This window comes from Malus domestica, chromosome 03, assembly GCF_042453785.1.
Source record: "Malus domestica chromosome 03, GDT2T_hap1".
Taxonomy (NCBI): Eukaryota; Viridiplantae; Streptophyta; class Magnoliopsida; order Rosales; family Rosaceae; genus Malus; species Malus domestica.
In genome coordinates this window covers 33,426,802-33,446,014 of record NC_091663.1, presented here as the reverse complement: position 1 = coordinate 33,446,014, position 19,213 = coordinate 33,426,802, and the positions used below count along the sequence as shown (strand labels likewise).

Genomic DNA, 19,213 nt, shown 5'->3' with positions numbered 1-19,213 from the left:
GGAGTTGGAGCAGTCTAGATCTCAGCTTGTAAATAGCCATACCGTCCTGGCCGAACCTAGCAGGATTTTTACAATTATGCAAACATATCACTCCCGAATAATCACCCTGAGTGAAGATGTGAAATTATTAGATTAGGATGATCACTTGTAACTCTTTTCATATTGGAATGAACATGTTCTTGTCATTTGGCCCATATCCAAACTTTTTTTCAGGCAACTCATTGCCCCCTTGTTTACTTTCTTCTTTATTTAAGCGAGAATGTTGCGACGACCCGAGATCCACCTTTCCTCTTTGTTGTATCTGCCGATGACACTGGATTCTTCATCTAAATCAGATGGATCGCGTTGATAGGAGCTTCTGGGAAAGGATTTGTATCAACCACATACTGGCTTGAGACTTGTCAAGTAACAACTTTCCCTTCACTATAAGGTCTTGTACCCAGTCTCTGAACTGGACACAATTAGTTATAGAATGGTTGAAGGTATAGTGTAACTTGCAATACTTTTTTCCCCTTAACTCTTCTGGTTTAGGCATCTTCTTTGTACTGTCGGGCACAATCACTCTTGCTTGCACCAGCTCCTCATAGATCTCAGGCGCTTTGGCCAGATCGAATGAATAGCTCTGATATTTGAGAGGTTTCATCGGGACAAAGCCTCCATCATTCATTACGATCTTCTGATCCTTGATGGGCTGAACTAATCCTTTTACCGTCAGGGGTTTGAAAGGCGTAGTCATCTCAGTAGCACACACCTCGATCTCCTCTCTATCATGATCGTCCTCCTGCTCTGGCCCAATTTCTCCCACCTCCACATGATGAATTGTAGCTTTGTTTTTGTAGAAGGAAGGAGTTTTGGACGTATGCTTCACTTGTTGTTCTTCTAGCAACAACTTTTCATATCTTGTGGTAGCAATGACTAACTCCTGTAGCTCATTAAATTATGTATCATAAAACTTCTTTCTCAAAGGTAATTTCAAAGCCCTTTGAGCAATCGATATGAGCTGAGCTTGGTTAACAGGGAATTGACACCTCATCTTTGTTGTCCTGAACCTTATCATGAAGTCCTCTGTGGACTCATGCTCATACTGTTTGACTTCAACCAGATCATTAATAGTCATTTCTGGTTCTATTCTGTAAAATTGTTCATGGAAAGCCATCTCCATTTGCCCTCAGTTGGCAATAGAGTTAGGGGGTAATAAAGAATACCACTGGGATGCAAGCCCCGCCAATGAATTCCCAAACAACCTTAACTTGTAGTTTGGGTTGTCTTCATACGTCACCCAGTGATTAGAGAACTTGAAAATGTGATCTCTGGAGGACACACTGTTGTCTTCACCCGTGAATGTTGGGAATGCGGGCATCTTAAAGTTGGGAGCAAAAGGATTCTGTTCATCGATGTATTCAGGATAAGGCTTTTGATACGTAATCCTGAACGCTGGGCAAGCTCGGGGTTGAGCATTTTGGACTACTGCCCTCCTTAATTCGGCCAACTCATCTCTCAGTTGTTGAGTAGCTATATTATTCTGGAAAAGAAGGGCAGACTCATCCTTCGGGCTTCGGTCATTGCTAATGAATGCTTCTTTCTTCGATTCAGGCTTTCTCCAGTTGGTTCCCCCTCCTTTATGAGCCAACGGTGGTGTCCTATAAGGAAGATGTTTGTCCGGAGCTGCAGAGCTTTCTTTTTGGCTTGACTCTCCTGTTATTATGGGCATCCTATACTTTGTCCTCTCTTGCTCGCTTTGCTTCCTGTTGTTAAATGTTAACAACGGGAAGCTAGGAAACTCCTTTTCCAAGACCGGTTCTATTACGGGTTGACTTCCTTCAGGAACTGCTTTTTTCTTTCCCCTATCAGTTTCTTCCTCCAATAGTGGAAATAGGGGAATAACTGGCTCACTTTTGATGGTACCCTGGCTCACCCCACTTTCTTGAGCGCTTTTTGGAGTGGAGAACTCCAGATCTAGCCTTCTCTGTAAATTACCTGTCAAGGTACATAGTCTACTGACCTCCCCCTTTGTTTCCAAAGAGATCTTTTCCATGCTTATCAACACTTGTATCATAGTGGCCTGTAATTCCTCATGGGTTCCTTTTCCTTCCGACTTTCCGGATGAGGATAGGCTTTCTAGGACCACCCGTCTTGATGGGGAAGAAGGATTGCCTGATTGATCTGTCATTGGTAGCAAAGTTGAGAAGAATCGCTTTTCTACAAAGTGTATGGCTTTTCTTTTTGGACATGCAAGATCTACACAAATTGGTCCCACTGGGCATGCCAAAACTATGTTCGTTGGGGAAATTTCCCGTGGGGGATGCTTCTTGTCCAACGAGCACACAGCTCCTCGAGAGGTTTGGCGCCAGTTGATGCTTTTCTGTCAGGCTCCTGCTTTGCTGGCGGTCTTGTCGGGCAAGGCTGAAAGAGAATGACAGAGTTAACTTTGAAAGGTGCATTTGTGGGGCCTTAGGTGCAGGCCTTGAGGCTCACAATCAAGATTAACTTATAAGTGTTCAGGCGTGCCGCTGCCATCTTTAGTATGGTAGATGTAGAACGAATGTTTGAGTTTAATTATATATTCGAAAGACTATGTTAGTTATTGACAGTTGCCTTTGTGGGGCCTTAGGTATAGGCCTTGAGGCTTCCCATAAATAACTAACTTAGTATTTGAACATATAAGGTTCCTTTTCTTGGTTATGTAGATTTTATAACCATCATACTTCTGATTACCTGAACTTAAAGAGCAGAATGGATCCAAATAGGTGCCTTTGTGGGGCCTTAGGTGTAGACCTTGAGGTTTCCCATTAGAACCCATTCCATTCTCAATGTTCTTGCCCGAGAAACAGGATGAATCCAAATAGGTGCCTTTGTGGGGCCTTAGGTGTAGGCCTTGAGGCTTCCCATCAGAATTCATCCCGTCCCTGAACGTTATATGGTAATCATAATATAATAGCAATAAAACTAAGTGACAGGTCGATTACTTGCGCCCCAAGTAACTTCGGACTTCTTGTTATCAAAGCTTGTAGTGGATGGGTTAAGTCCACATCAGGTTCTTTTTTTTGCCTTGAGGCTAAGGACTTTTAGAGTGATCAAAACTTATATGCCCGAGGGCTTAGAACTTAGATCTGACTTGAACTGTGGAGACATATTCAAATCGGATCTAAGCACTGAGAGAATCTTTTGATAGCCATATTACTATAAATAACTTGGATATAACTTGTAGTATACAACATATTGCTAGGCTAATGAATACATAGACAAAAACAAAGAGGGTCGGGCAAGGCTGATCGTCTTGCAAGAGGTTTGAAAGCTTAGAAAAAGGACTGGGAGGTGAGTTTACAGAAAAGAGATCGATACTACAGCAAGAGTTGAGCAGGGTAGCAGAGCTATTACAAAAAAGTTTATCCCGAAAGGGATGAAGGCTTGGGCTGACTACAGCTTCATTTTGAAGGCAAATCTGGCTTTGAGCAGAGTTTGTGCTTGTATTTGTTTGTTTGAGTGTCCTTGATTCTGACATCTCCTGCTCATTTTATAGACATTTTGGCTTGGCATCCTGTAGCAATAATCTTGCCCGAATGCAATTTGAAGGGTAGTGACTCATCAGCTATTTTACTTGCACTGCCATCTCAAAAGTACTTTTTGGGCTGCATAGCTGGCTGGTCTATACCACTTAGCCTGCACATAGTCGGGAAAAAGCCTTCAAGAGTTATCTGGGTTTGGGCTAACTTCGGGCTTTTCTTTCTTTTTTTGGGCCAACTTCCCCCAAGCCCAAAATTCAAGTTTTAAGCCAAACAGCAGCTAAAGGTGAATTTTTTCAACCACTTTCTCTCTCTTTCTCTCTCTCTCTCTCTTTCTATATATATATATATATATATATATATATATATATATATATTTCCATTGGGACTGCAGGTGGCCCTCTACCGCGATGGTAAAGACTATAGATGAGTGTTACTCTTGTTCTACGGCGTGGGTTCGAACCCATTGATTCACTAATCTAGCATCTAATCTAACAAATTTATCGTTTGACAAAAAAAAAAAAATCAATTGGGACTAGGAGTCAACATTTGGAGTCATTTGTTAAGTACCATTGACCCATATCACAATTTGTTTTCATTTGGAACCCATTTCAAAATTTAATGATAAAACCAGTATCAATCCTGACACTCCCCGACCCAGAATGTCCACTAGGACTCCGAATCGAGCTATGCTGGCTGACACCTAAAAGGTGAAGAAGCCATAAAGTGTGATGATAATGAATAAAAAATATGGATACATTTGAACCTAAGAGTGCCTAAATACCAGAGTGCGCTTGTGAGCGAGCATGAACTCATTCACATGCGATACAGAGCATAAGTAAAGTACAGTAAGGTAAGATAATAATTATACCATCATAAGAAGCCACATGTACTAGGGGTGCCACGAATCCTCGTCGATATGAAAACTTTGCTACTAGAACCTAGAGGGGTGCAAAATAGAAAATGTGAGTGGGCAAAAACAAAGCTTTTGAAAACACATTTCTCTTTCTAAACATAATAACCCCTCACCGTAAAAACCTGTATAATTTCCTAGAAAATAACAATACATACGCATATAGAAATCATGCTTGGAATAGTAACATCCATATGTATGCCATGCTCAATATTTCAACATAATGAAATAAGTAAACCAGGTGAAATAAATCCATGAAAAGTAACATGTCAGCCATATCCACCTCTTGTGGCTTGTACGGCTGAACCTATAGCTCATCCAATATCATTGCACACGAGTCGAAACCACCTATAGTGGTCTGTACGACAAGATTGGGTGTAAATAAGTACGCTCAAGTGCTACGATCACGTGAAGACTGTGCGAATAATTGCGGGTCACCTATGAATCGGAACCACCTGTAGTGGTCTGTACGACATGATTGTGCACCTACCTTGAATCCAAGGTGAGCGTAAGGTGCGGGAGGTAAACATCACGTGAAGGACTAAAGGACTGTGCCCTGGCCACGGGCGGGAACACTAACACTGGGGGTGCAGGATATGAGCTATAAATGCATCTAATATAACATGTACTATTCATAGGCAACCTGTACGACAGTGTCGGAGTTACCTGCTATTGCAATCTGTACGACAATGTCAGAGTTGCCTAAAACATAAATGTAACCATGCCATAACTCAATCATTTCAACTAATTCCATAAACTCACCTGAACTTACCTGTGTGTGTCTTGCGTTCACCTTCGTTCTTTAAAGCATTCACAATAATTATGTGTAGGTAATATACATATGGATATGCCATGATACCATCTAAAACTTAACCATATCGTAGTATTTAAAAAAAAAAAAATATATATATATATATATATATATAATATGGCGTAAAATGTATAACCTATACGCCCCACTTCCGAACTATTTATTTTCAGGAATAATTATCGGTGTTAAGCCCAACTAAACACTAGTTTAATTAACTATCATTACTTACGTTTCCTTACTTCCACTAATGTCCTTCACGTTGCTCAATTCCTCAAACCAAGCTATTGTCACAATTATTTAGTCTTATTTATTGTATGGTTGCATCTAACATCTCGTTAGACTGCCTACGACCCTAAATAGGGATCAAGCCATTCGTAGTTCACATTCCAAATTATATTTCATAATCTTCACATTTTAAAATGACTAACCCTTCATAAATAAGTCCAAACAGTTGATCCACAACAAATATATTATAATTATGGACTCAAAACGTTGTAATTAGCTTAAAAAGAGCAATATCGTCGTCTTAACCACGCATCACCGGAAAATTCAACTATTTTTTAAAATTCTCAAAAATTTCAGAATTGAAGATCTCAAAGAGTAGAGCAAAGTTTATACCTGCAGCTAAATCCAATTTGGTCTAGAAATGCTCCAATTTTCCTCGAACCTGTCGGAAACCCTAGTTTTGGGTGTGCTCGATTCAACTCCAAGGATGCTCTGACGTCCCTACCATTGTTTGGGCTTTGTTCCAGACCTCAAGGGGGTACTAAATGTGGTGGTAATTGAGCAGAGCGTTCCAGATTTAGTGGATCTCCACCTAAGGCCAATGCACCCACCGTGGGTATTCTCCTCAAAATTGAACTCCCCCTCGTCGTTTTTAGTATAAAAATGGAAGAGGGATCGATTGGCCTCAAGGTAAGGATCATTTTGACACCAAGATCGCTGTTTATGGTGGCCGAAGTTGGGAGATAAAATCGGGTCGGGTCACGGTTCCTCAAAGGATCCGACCGATCCCCTTCTTCTTCTCCTCCCTCATTTCCTTCCTGGTTCTTCTCTCCCGTTCGTCACTATCTCTCCCCTTCTTTCTTGATTGGGCAACGCCCCTCTTCTTTCTTGCCATCAGGCAGTCCTTCCCCCTTTTTCCACCAGCCACATACACATATATCCTGCTTCTCTTGATCATACAAAATCATGACATATCCACAACTACATGACTTGAATTTCACCAAAACCCAAAAACCAACTAAAAAAAAAGGGGGTTTAATCCTTCAAGAAAATTGAAATTTAAAATAAACCTAGTGTTAGATTATATATTGATTATAATCCCTTAATGTGTCCTCAAAATAATTAATGTGCATTTTATTTAGTGTCTCCCATTAAATATTTAAGTTTATTAAATATACAAATTTTAATTTTTTTGACCAAAAAAGAGTTTTTTAATTTATTAATTTTATTTAACATTCTTCAAACTTGAAAGATTCAATTAATGTACTAAAATGTTAGTACCGAAATATGTGTATCGAAATGTGTGTACATAAATGTATGTACCAAAATATGTGCACCGAAATGTATTATATTAAATTAATGTACCTAAATGTGTGTACGAAAATGTATGCACCGTAATGTTAGTACCAAAATGTATTATATTAAATTAATGTACCTAAATGTTTATCGAAATGTATGTACCGAAATGTATGTACCTAAATGTATGCACTGAAATCTATTATAATGAATTTAATGCACCTAAATGAAGAAGACAAAGTACATCGAAATATATTGTATAACAAAAATTAGTTTATCTAAATGTTTACAATAAAATATATTAGGATAAATGAAATGAAAAAGAAAATTATAATGAAATAAAATTTGTACATTAAAAATTAGGACGAAAAAGAGAAATATAAAAAATCAAAATATAATTAATAAATGCGGTTATTAATGTATCAAGGGACTAAAATTGGATTTTGATCTTACCCATGATTTTAATCTAAAAGTCATCTTTACCAAAGATTAAAATGAAGTTTTCTAAAAAAACAATAATAATTTCAAATAAAGTAAATCCAAAATACAAATTTTAACGATAAAGTTTCAACATTTCATCTTCAAATCCAGAAGCAACAGAACAATCATATGCATTTAAGATCTGGGTCACACCAAAATCCACCAAATAAACTCCAATAAACATTGAAAAAATCCGTCAAAGATACACATAACAAGACTCAAAAGGTATGTGTACTTCCATTTCACTAATTGAATCCTGAAACACTGATGACTTTTTTTTTCTTCTTACTCTTTAGTGCACAAGACAACGACTGAATCAATTTTGGCCCGTGGAGATCCCAGAGGCAAACCTGGAAGCAAATCTAGAACACAATCCACACGACCAAAAATTCAACCTTAAAATGAGTGAATAATGCAGCTAAAGGTGATTTTTTTCACCCAAAAATTAAAAAAAAAAAAAAAAAAAAAATATATATATATATATATATATATATATATTCATTGGGACTGTTAGTGATCCTCTAATGCAATGGTGGAGATGAGTGTTGTTTTGTTCCACGGCGTGGGTTCAAACCCCGTCGACTCATTAATCTAACATCTAATCTAACAAATCTATCGCTTGACATAAAAATAAAAAATAAATTCAATTAGGACTGGGAGTCAACATTTGGAGTCATTTGGTAAGCAACAGAACAATCATATGCATTTAAGATCTGGGTCACACCAAAATCCACCAAATAAACTCCAATAAACATTGAAAAAATCCGATTAAATCTGAACCTTAAAGAGTGAGGGGAATAAAAAGTACAAAATCTGACAAAAATTCGAAATGGGTCTTACCGCAATTGTTGAATTGACCTTGTATATCTCTAAAATTCGAAATGGGTTAGGTGTGGGTTTGAAACATTTGCCAACATGATATTTAGAGAGCAATTCACATAGGATGATCAAGTCGTAATAAACATTTTAACGTCAATGGCATAATATTATCACGTGAATAAAAATTTACATATTTTTGTATTATTGATAGAGAATGCTAAGACAATCATGAACTCATTATGTAAGTCATTTTCAAAAGTGTAGAGTTAGACACATGTTTATTTGTGTTGGAAAATAGAATTGGAGCAGAGAGCCTCGAGTGAGGAGCAGAGAGCCACGAGCTTGCTCTTCTCATAGTGCTCCAGAAATTGATTGCCTTGCTGTTTCAGAAGGATGGTTTGGTTCCATCTTTGTGTAAATTTTGCAAAGCCGTACAAGTAACTCGTATTTTCATATTCATCATATTATGATTTTTCCCAAAGCACCCTTGTAATTCAGTTTCTTTTGGAGAAATTGCAGATACTGCACTGCACTACTTGGAGAACAGGCGAAAGGTGCACAAGGATGCAATAAACTTTTGTCAGAATATTTTGCGCCAGAAGCCCGTTGAGTTGAAACCTATAGTACGTAACAATGTATCAGAGCCTATCCGGGATGTCGACCTTGTTATTACAGTTGGGGGTGATGGCACTCTATTACAAGGTAGCCATTTCATTGATGACTCGGTTCCAGTCGTCGGAGTGAATTCTGACCCCACACAACCTGAAGAGGTTAGTCTCTTGATTTGGCTAAGCCATAGAGGTTCATTCTTTATATTGGCTTATTAGTTCACTGAGTTTCACTTAATCACGGTTTGTAATCTGTTCATTCTTCATTTCTTTTTTCCTGGCTTTGACTTGGTTAGGTGGAGAAGCACAGGCTATCTTCGCTGTGCAACAGTCAACAACTTTGAACAGGTAAGACGTTGACAACAACAGTGAAATCATTTGCACAGGCTATCTTCCGATTCGTACGAAAATCTTCCTGAAACGCGAAAAAGTAAAACGAAAGTGAAAATTACAGATGATAGAGAAGAAACTGGCGATGAAACCGAAATTCAAAATTGTAATACTTTACGGAGATTTACAGCAAAAGTTGAAAATTTCTTTGTTCTTTTTGCCTCTTCCAATCGGAAAGATGACGTTCCAGCTATTCGAAGAGGACGCAGAGAGAGAAGTGAAGAGAAACCCCAGCGGTTTGGGAACACGTTTGGCGGGAAATGTTCTTGCTGCTGGGATGACTAGTGCGCGTAAGGCTTCTGATTCGAAAGATAAATACCCGTCGAGAGATGAGATTCGGGTCGGGTTAATATGAACTTGAATTAATGGGCTGACTCGAGCCCACTCTCAACTCTGTCTTAGCCTAGCACCGAAAGCTCTGTTACAATTCGGTACAACCTACCGAAAATCCCAACCTGTATTCGGAAGTAAAATTCCTGCCAAAATGATGGATCATGAGCCCCTACCGCATCATAGAGCTAACTGAGTTCAACGGCCACGAGTTGATTCCGTTCAAACTCATTAATCAGTTTACTTCTTCAAATTTCGATAAACGCTAAGGAGTTGTTTAACATTTCGCTTTTAATTTTTAATTTTTTGTAGTCAAATGTAAAAACATCTCAACGTTTTTAAAAGAGTGTCAAAGTGATAATTCGGCATATTCAAATTTCAAATATATGGGCCTCATTTATTATACTTTCATTTCAAGTAAGTGAACATTTTCCAAAGATAAGTTCAAAATTTCAAATTGACCTTGCTTGAAAGAAAGCAACAAGTCACCTTATCATGCCTAGGAGAACGACCTATATAAGGAAAACTAACGAAAAGTTCAAAAAAAATTCTTTTTTGATAAAAAGTCATTTTTAAAGGTATAGTGAATAGTATCAGGGAAATGTATAAATGTGGTTTTTCGTTAAAAGTGAACAGTACTGGGAGTGTTTTGTTAAAACTCCCTATAAAATATGCATGTCATCAAGTAGCGGTCATGTTCATTAATGAAATAACATATTTAAGTTCTTTTCACATAACATTGCATTATTAGACAAAACTGCACATACCAATGCACTTGTTTCATATAAGTTGTTCGCCTAGAGAGCTAATTATTTATGAAAAATTGCTAGTTCCTTTGTAGATTATATATGTGATTGTACAAATAGCAGCTAAGATTAAAGCATTTCCAACCACACAAGTTTGACACTTGATGATATTTAAGGCAGCTTAAATAAGGCATTATAGCCTCAATAATCGTTCAACAGGGACACCTACCCTTAATTCGTTCCTACCAGTGGCGAAGTCAGAAATTGTTTAGGGGAGGGGCGATATTTAAAAGGGTAAAAGTCCCAGGAAACTGTAGATAACCAAATTCTTTTAGATAGTCATTAACATTAATGTCATTCTTAATTTATCAATACAAACAAGTTACAGTTGTTGTCTACGAGGTTTCATGTCATAAAAATATCACATAATAGGCTCATTATCAATAAAAAAAGAAAAAGACATATCTCTCAATGTAAACAATCATGTTATCAGTCAACCATTAATATCTCATTTCATCATTTTCTTTGACGAGTGATATATCTCCTGTTAATCGGATTTACAAACTTAGCTAGGAAAACTCGAACAAATAGATCACCAAAACATAAGTAATCACACTTTAATTATAACTTTTAATTATATCGACAAGGAACAAAAATAGTGGGATTTCAATATAGTTAAATTTTTAGATTTTGTGTTGTTGGAATACATGTGACATTAGTCTTTTATTTCAACCTTCTCGCTTATACTCATGCCACATGTATTATACTAACACGAAAAGTTAAAATTTCACTATTTTTATTCCTTGTTAATATAATTAAAAGTTGTAATTATACTTTGATTAATTAAAAATTGTGGAACCTAGACGGGTCTTGCAGTGTTGTACAAAATAACATGATTTAAATGAAAGTGGTGGGTTTGCCAAACGAAATGGACGGTCAAGATAAAGAAAATGAATCACTATTTTTTTTTTGGACAAACAAAGAAAATCAAACACCAACCATTTAAGTTTTAACATAATTGGGGGTGGGGGACAAGTGTGGTCCCCTGCTGTTTTGTTTTCTTTTTTTTTCTTTTTTTTTTTGTCATTGGTTAAATTTGGGGTAGGGGGATTTGAACCTTGGATGAGATGGGAGTTTTCTTGGCTCTAGTGCCACTGCACCCCATCCTTGAAAACGATCCCTTTTACTTTGGCTGTCTACGCACTGTTTCACTTAATTCTACCTTTCCACAACTACGCCATTTGCCTGGGATTTAAACAAAAAAGCAGAAACGTAGCGGCGCCGCGCAGAGTACCAAAACTATCGCTGGCAAAGCAGAGCGGCAACTGCTAGCAGAGGGGCAGAAATCTGGATCTTAGGCATGAATTCCGGCGACCAGAGGGGCGGCCGCACCTCCGTGGCTTCGCCACTGGTTCCTACATCTCATCTCATTTAAGTTCAAAACCTCAACAAGAAAGGTCTACCATCCCATACCAAACAATGCCAGTCCTTGAGTGAGCCTTCTCATTAATTTGGGTACCCTCCATATGTTGCCTACTTGCGCCGGTCGATGTCCATTCTAAACTAGGCCGTCGTTTTGTGGATTCAGGTGGTTTTATGGAGAAATTTTTAGTTGTGACGGGAACACGGATGATATATCACGTGTTTGTGTGTAAATGGTGGAAAATTTTAATTTTTAAGTTATTAACCTTTTAACACACACACCATTTATATGGAGACACGTGGTGTATCACCTCGTATGACAGTCACACTGAAAAATCCCTCGTGTTTATGTAGTGGGACAAGTTACCTAAACTCGAAAACAAACCGTTTAAAATTTAGTGTGAGGATAATTGAAAAAGTAATCAATAACTATACACGAGCTTGTTATGATTGTTAATTCATTCCAACTTGAACTAACACTACTAAAAAAAAGTATAAAAAGAACACCTTGTGTTATAAAAAAACGATCTCCGTAGTATTTTCAGTTGATGTATAAAGGGAACACATTTGTTCTAATCAATTTGGCCACACTCACATCACTTTAAAATAACATGTTGGAATAGAATTCGCTAATTCATCCAAATTACAACTGACTTGTCCAAACCCGTTTTGCTAATTCAACTTTTAAACCCAATAGATAAGAGCCAATCAAAACCCGACCCGAATGAAGTTGTCAATTTTTGTTTGTCGGAACACAGTGTCAGTTAATTTCCCAAAGATATTTGTAAACAAAAATATCGTCCAATTTACAGTTGCAAAGCAACGGCAGCCTCCTAAGCCACGACACTTGTTAAAACCCTCCACGTGTCACCTTGAAATTGCTCGCTGTCCTCATAAAAAGTCCATCATTTTTTACTCTCGCTCCCCATCAGGGCTGGTCTAGAGATTTATGAGGCCAGGAATGATGTCAAAAAATGTGCCCTCACTGTATATAAAAAAAAATTATTTGTTTTCACACGTAAAACATCAATAAAATTATACTTAAAATAACTTCAAACTTAATAATTTAGAAACACGGAAAAACTAATTTATTTTGTATCATGAGAAGGAAACAAAAAAAACTCAAGGTTTACAAGTAGATAGATATGAGGTTTTTTTTTTTTCCATCTGAACTTTTAAAGTGTTTTTGTATAAATCGTGAGGTGTTTTTTCTTATTTACTATGTCACATCCTGGCCTGAGTTCACCACATCCCGGCCCCGTTCCACTACCGTAGCACGATATTGTCCGTTTTGGGCTTACCATTCCCTCACGGTTTTGTTTTTAGGAACTCATGAGCACTTCCCAGTGGGTCACCTATCCTGGAAGTGCTCTGACCTTTTTCTCGCTTAACTTCGGAATTCCTATAGAACCCGAAGCCAGTGAGCTCCCAAAAATCCTTGTGCTAGGTAGGGATGAGAATATACATTTAAGGATCACTCCCCTGGGTGATGTGAGATGTTACAATCCACCCCCCTTAGGGGCCCAACATCCTCGTCGACACACTTCCGGCCAGGGATTGGCTCTGATACCATTTGTCACATTCCGACCTGAGTCCACCACATCCCGGGCCCGTTTCACCACCGTAGCACGATATTGTCCGCTTTGGGCTTACCATTCCTTCACGGTTTTGTTTTTGGGAACTCACAAGCAACTTCCCAGTGGGTCATCCATCCTGGGAGTGCTCTGGCCTCGTTCTCGCTTAACTTTAGAGTTCCGAAACCCGAAGCCAGTGAGCTCCCAAAAGGCCTCGTGCTAGGTAGGGATGAGAATATACATGCCTGGGTCAACCGCATCTGGGACCCGTTCCACCACCGTAGCATGATATTGTCCACTTTGGGCTTACCATTCCCTCACAGTTTTGTTTTTGGGAACTCACGAGCAACTTCCCAGTGGGTCACCCATCTTGGGAATGCTCTGGCCTCATTCTCGCTTAACTTTAGAGTTCCGAAACCCGAAGCCAGTGAGCTCCCAAAAGGCCTCGTGCTAGGTAGGGATGAGAATATACATGCCTGGGTCAACCGCATCTGGGACCCGTTCCACCACCGTAGCATGATATTGTCCACTTTGGGCTTACCATTCCCTCACAGTTTTGTTTTTGGGAACTCACGAGCAACTTCCCAGTGGGTCACCCATCTTGGGAATGCTCTGGCCTCATTCTCGCTTAACTTCGGAGTTCCTACGAAACTCGAAGCCAGTGAGCTCCCAAAAGGCCTCGTGCCAGGTATGGATGAGAATATACATTTAAGGATCACTCCCCTGGACGATGTGGGATGTTACATACTAACCTTGTCAATATGGGATTAAAAAAATAATGATGTTTTTGAGTTTTCATTGATATGTATAAGTAATAAATGGGTACTAAATTAAACTTTTTGATGATATGTCATATGATTTGCAAATTTGGTCTAAAAATTTGGTCAACGTATTATTCTTTGTTGAATATTAGACTTGAATTGGAACAACTGTTTAAAAATAACAACCCAAATAGCTACTAGCTACTAATTAAAAATAGATTAACCAAACAAAAATTTGTAAAAATTGAAAAGAATAAACATGCACTTAGCATTTCAAACTTAAGATCTCTCTTTAATTTTAAACAACAAAAACCATTGATTCTAATTAAACTTCTTGATTATTCAGCCAAATTTGATATATTTATACTCTTATGAAAAGAAATTTGTAAAAATTGAAAGGTAAATAAGCACACATGGTGTTTTGAATTCAAGACCTCCTCATTAATTTCAAACAACAAAACCACCAGTTCTAGATAAATTTCTTTGTCAATGAACCAAAATTTATAAATTTATACTTTTATGAAAACATATATAAATATACCACCCTAATAATTTTGGTGCCACTAATTATTTTGGGCCCCGGACGATCGCCCTACCAACATTGGGCCTGGGCCTGGGCCAAGCTTGCTCCTTATCCTTCAACTGTAGAGAGATAGACACCAACATAACTCACAAAAGCAGAGATTTTGGAAGGGTTTAGAAAGAGATAAAGATACAATGCAACGTCTGCGAGGTAGGGAAGGCGAACGTCCTTTGATGCGCCGACGAGGCAGCTCTCTTCTGAGCGTGCGACGAGAAGGTTTTCAAAGCGAACAAGCTCATGAGCAAGCACCAGAGGGTTCATCTGTCTTCCTCCCACCAGGCTCAGCCCAGGCCCAGCCCATGCCCAGTGCTACCAGGGCACTGGTCTGGGGCCAAAATTGAAAAGGCACCAAAAAAATAAAAAATCCACATAACTAGGTATTTAAAAAAAAAGAAAAAGGCTAGAGCCAAAAATAGGGGTTGGAGGGCAAGAGCCCAAGTTTGACAAAAAAGTTGAAAGGCCCAGGTTTTGGGTCATTAAAAAAAAACATAAGAGGGACCACTTGTCCCCAATTAACCCTAAATTCCAAACATATCCTCCTTTTTCCCGATCCCCTGCCCTGACCTTGTTTCCCACTTACCCTACTACACTGCATGTCATCTCTGTTAGTTTCTCCCATCCATAGGCTACAAGTGCAGCAATTTAACCCTCAAAACTCACTGCAAGTTGTTGCGCTACAGCTTCCAAGCCAGCAAGCCCGACATGTCCTTCTCATTCAGTGCATTCACCAACCCTTTTGAGTTTTGAGGTAAACTAAGTTTTAAAATTTGAATTATTAATTCATAATTTAATATAAAATTTTACAAGTGACATAGAATTATATGAATCACAAGTTTGAACAGTTAAAGACTTTTGAATCTATTTTTGGCTTCTTGTTTGATGCACCAAAGTTAATTTCATTAGATGATCAAGAGCTAAAAGAAAATTGTATGAATCTGAAAACACATTTGAAACATGGAAATACCATGGATGTAGATGAAGCCGATTTATGTTCTGAATTACAGGTTTTACAAATGATGTTACTTGAAGGAGCATTTCTCTCTAATAACTCTTGGACAACCATGGAAATAGCAAACTTTGTAAAAGAAACTGACATGTTTCCTAATGTCTTGATTGCTTATCGTGTACTGTTGACTGTACCCGTGACTGTGGCACCTGCAGAAAGAAGTTTTTCAAAATTGAAATTATTAAAATCTTACTTGCAAGCCACTATGACTCAAAATAGGCTAATGGATTAGCAATTTTATGCATTGAAAAGTATGAGAGAAAAGTATGAGATTGAAGACTTAGAGTATGATGATATAATTGATGATTTTGCTTCAAAAAATACCAGAAGACAATTTCTTAAAGGTTGAAATTCAAGGAGCTTTGCCAAGAGTGGTTGTATATGATTGTATTTTTGATTGTCAGGGTTTAGGTACTATGTCCTCCCCGTTGTATATTTTCTCGAGTAATATAATTTAGGCGTGAGGGCCTAGCCCCCCAACTTTTACTGGGTTCCAACTATCGTTAAATATTTTTTGTTAAACATATGTTTCTGTATTAAAAAAAAAGGTACATTTTGAGCTTACAGTGAGCACAAAAAAAAATTTAGGACCGGCCATGCTCCCACATACCCAAATGCGATATCTGCCAGGTAAACTTCAATGATTCGAATCCCACAACGAAAGAGTTGAGGTATTTGATCGTAAAAACACAAAATTCGAATTGGGTTTTGCTTTAATTTTTTAGATGATGATTTGCAGGAGGTGGTTGGGTACTTTTTCTGCTTAGAAGATCGAGCTTTGCTTTGTAGAAAATGTGATGTTGCCGTTCACACGCCAATAGCTTCGTATCAGCTCACCGTAGGTTTTTGCTTATCGGAATCAAGGTTGGGCCTGAGCCGGCGACGGTGATGGGGTGGTTGTTGGTATTGGTGCGTCTTATTCTATTGTGAAGTCACGTTCTGGGTCTGGGTCTGGGTCTGGATCTGTGTCTAGATGTGAAACGCAAAACCCATTGCCGGTGGAGTGCAAGGTGACGCTGCGCGGTGTTGTCGGGGGGATGTCGTTTACTGGGGGTTCTGCAACTAGGACTGTTCCACGGTGTTATATAGATGAGTTTCTTGGACTCTCTAATCTTGATCAGAGCTTTGGCTACACTGATAATGGATCTTCAAAGGTGTGTGCTCACTACTCACTTCAATTCAATCCATCTTTGACTATTTTTGCAGAATCCATTTTAAATATACGTAGAATCAGTTATATGTACTTTTTAGTACGATCAATTTGTATAATTTCAATAGAATCAGTTTGTATATGTATTTTCAACAAAATTATATATATGTCATCAGTTCAACCTCTTATTTGACTATTTTTATGAAATCAGTTTTGTATACCTTTTAGAAGGAACAGTTTATATACTTTTAGTAGAGTCATTTTGTATATATTTAACAAAACTACATGCATGCCATCAGTCAAACCCGTCCTCGATAATTTTATTTTATTTTATTTTTATTCCAGAATTTGTTTCAAAAACATGAAGAATCAGTTTTGTATACTTTTTAGTATAATCAGTTTGTATAGTTTTCAGTATAATTGGTCTGTATATTTAAACCTCTTCCTTATCTTTTCTTTTTTCCGATGAATGACAATGTTTACAAAATTTCACTAATCATTTTTTGATTTACTAAATCCTGGGTGTGTTCAATAAATTTCCATTTACACGGCTTGGTTTTACCAATTTACAACCAATCATGGACCCATCATACAAATGTTTAATCAAAGCAATGCAGTCCTCTTGTTCTGTCAACTTGCATCTGCTTCCAGCTCTTTTGTTACCCAAACTGCAATCCACCGTTTTCCGTTTCTCCCTTTTGAATCTCATATGAATGCTAAGAAAGTGGATTTTTGTGGAGGTGTAGGGAGTCCATCAGAGGACTGCATATTATTGAAAGTAGCCCTTAATAATGAAATAGTGCTATGTATCTTCATAATCTATTTTAACATGGTTCCTGGTTATGCTTGCTATAAAAAACCGCACACACTGCTCATTCATCGAGGATAATTTTCTAAAACTTAATTGTTCATAAACTTTCATTATCTACTAAATCTTCTATTTTAAGCTGTTCTATATATTGGTTAACATAAAATGAAAACAAACTAAATTGTTTCCATTTATTTCTATCCATTGTTAATGCTAGCATTGTAATTTCACTAGTTTTGGCGAGTTTAGTGACCATGGTCGGTATCCTTCATCACATTCAAACTCGGTCTTTGCTCTTTATAAAAGTGAAACACACTTTTACTATGAGTTCATTGCTACCCCTTCAACATCTCAACCATTGATAACAGCCATAAAAATGCCATGTTCTCTCGTTCAGGTGAAATTTGAAACAACATAAAAACCTTCAAAAGCATTTACGACCCAAGCACCTTTGTAAACCTTTTCAACTTTTAAATGCCTCCGGAAATCATATATTAAAAAATCCCCTTCATGGCTGCTTACGGATTAGTTGGGTAGACATTTAGGACCTGTTTGGTATCCTATTTACAATTTTTTATCATTTCTTAAAACATTTCTTAACAACATTTCTTGAAAACAATTTTCTTTAAAACTCAAAAACTTGATTGGTTTGCGATTTAAATTCTTTAAATCTTACGAGTTAAACTAGACAAAGAGATCTAAAAAGAGGAGATCGCAGGAGAGGGAGAGAGAAGAGAAGAGAAAAAAAAAGTAAGAGATGATTGAAGAAAAGAGAAAGAAGGAATAGGATAAGACGAGATAGAGAGGAAGAGGAGTGAGAGAAAGAACCGAAAGAATGAAGAGGATTGGAGGAGAGAGACGAAAACGTACAAAAAAAAAAAGAGGAAAGAGAAAGAAAAAAGGAAAAAGAGATAGATTTGGAGTGATAGGAGAGGAGGGAGAGAAAAGAAATGTGTGAGTTTAAGTTTAAAAACTCTAAAAACTCACTTTTTATGTTTTTAGATAATAGACTATATTTTTGAGTTAGTCTTAAGTTCAGTTTTTTAAAATAGTCCTACCAAACAAGTTTTTAAGGCCTAAAACTTGAAAATTGTTTTTGAGTTTAAAAAGTTGGATTCAAATAGAGTACCAAACAAACCCTTAATTTTTTTCAATTTTTGTGGTCAATGGCATTTAATTTGTTTAAGTTTTTTTCTTTGTTTGGAAATTCCTAAATTTAAATTCTTATTATTTGTGTATATAGCTAATTGTTATAAGCATTCCAAAGATTTTGTCCACCTTATACTTACTATATTTAAAAAAATACTCTTATAAAGAATGCACAATTAAAACCGCAAAAGAAATTAAAAATTACTACAAATACTAGCAGATTATGCACATCCTTTGGGTGTTGGATAATTACATGCATAGTTGAAGGCTATCATACTAAAAGAGATTTTAGAACTCCAACTATTTTGGGAACATACAGAAAAACAATCACACTGACAAATATACAGTTCATATAAATATATTATCTAGTAACACGATTGATTTGTTTCATAAATATAAATGACAAAATGATTTGTGATTGTACTACTTCGGTGATTATTCAAGGGAAAAAAACAAATCAAATTCTTGCTAATGCCTCCAAAATCGATATATCAGTCGATAGGTCATAGTTTATTCGTTTTGAGAAACCTCCTCATTTCATTGTTCTTTGTTGGTTTCACCTAAAAGTGGAGGCGTGTAGCCTTGTAAGTAGCAATTGATTTTTAAGAGTACGAATCTATCCTTGCTCTTTTTATTTCT

At 37.3% G+C, this 19,213-nt stretch overlaps 1 protein-coding gene and 1 pseudogene across 1 annotated transcript; one reads left to right on the top strand and one right to left on the bottom strand.

Annotated features, from left to right (window-relative positions):
* Window positions 1-331: 331 nt before the first annotated feature.
* On the bottom strand, window positions 332-1,162 carry LOC139194835 (uncharacterized). Its single transcript, XM_070819754.1, has 2 exons — window positions 1,016-1,162; window positions 332-922 (listed from the first exon to the last, which is right to left on the bottom strand). The coding sequence occupies exons 1-2, from the start codon at window positions 1,160-1,162 to the stop codon at window positions 332-334; spliced, it is 738 nt and encodes a 245-aa protein (XP_070675855.1).
* A 7,113-nt stretch (window positions 1,163-8,275) lies between these two features.
* On the top strand, window positions 8,276-16,685 carry LOC139194834 (B-box zinc finger protein 22-like; annotated as a pseudogene).
* The last annotated feature ends 2,528 nt before the right edge of the window (window positions 16,686-19,213 follow it).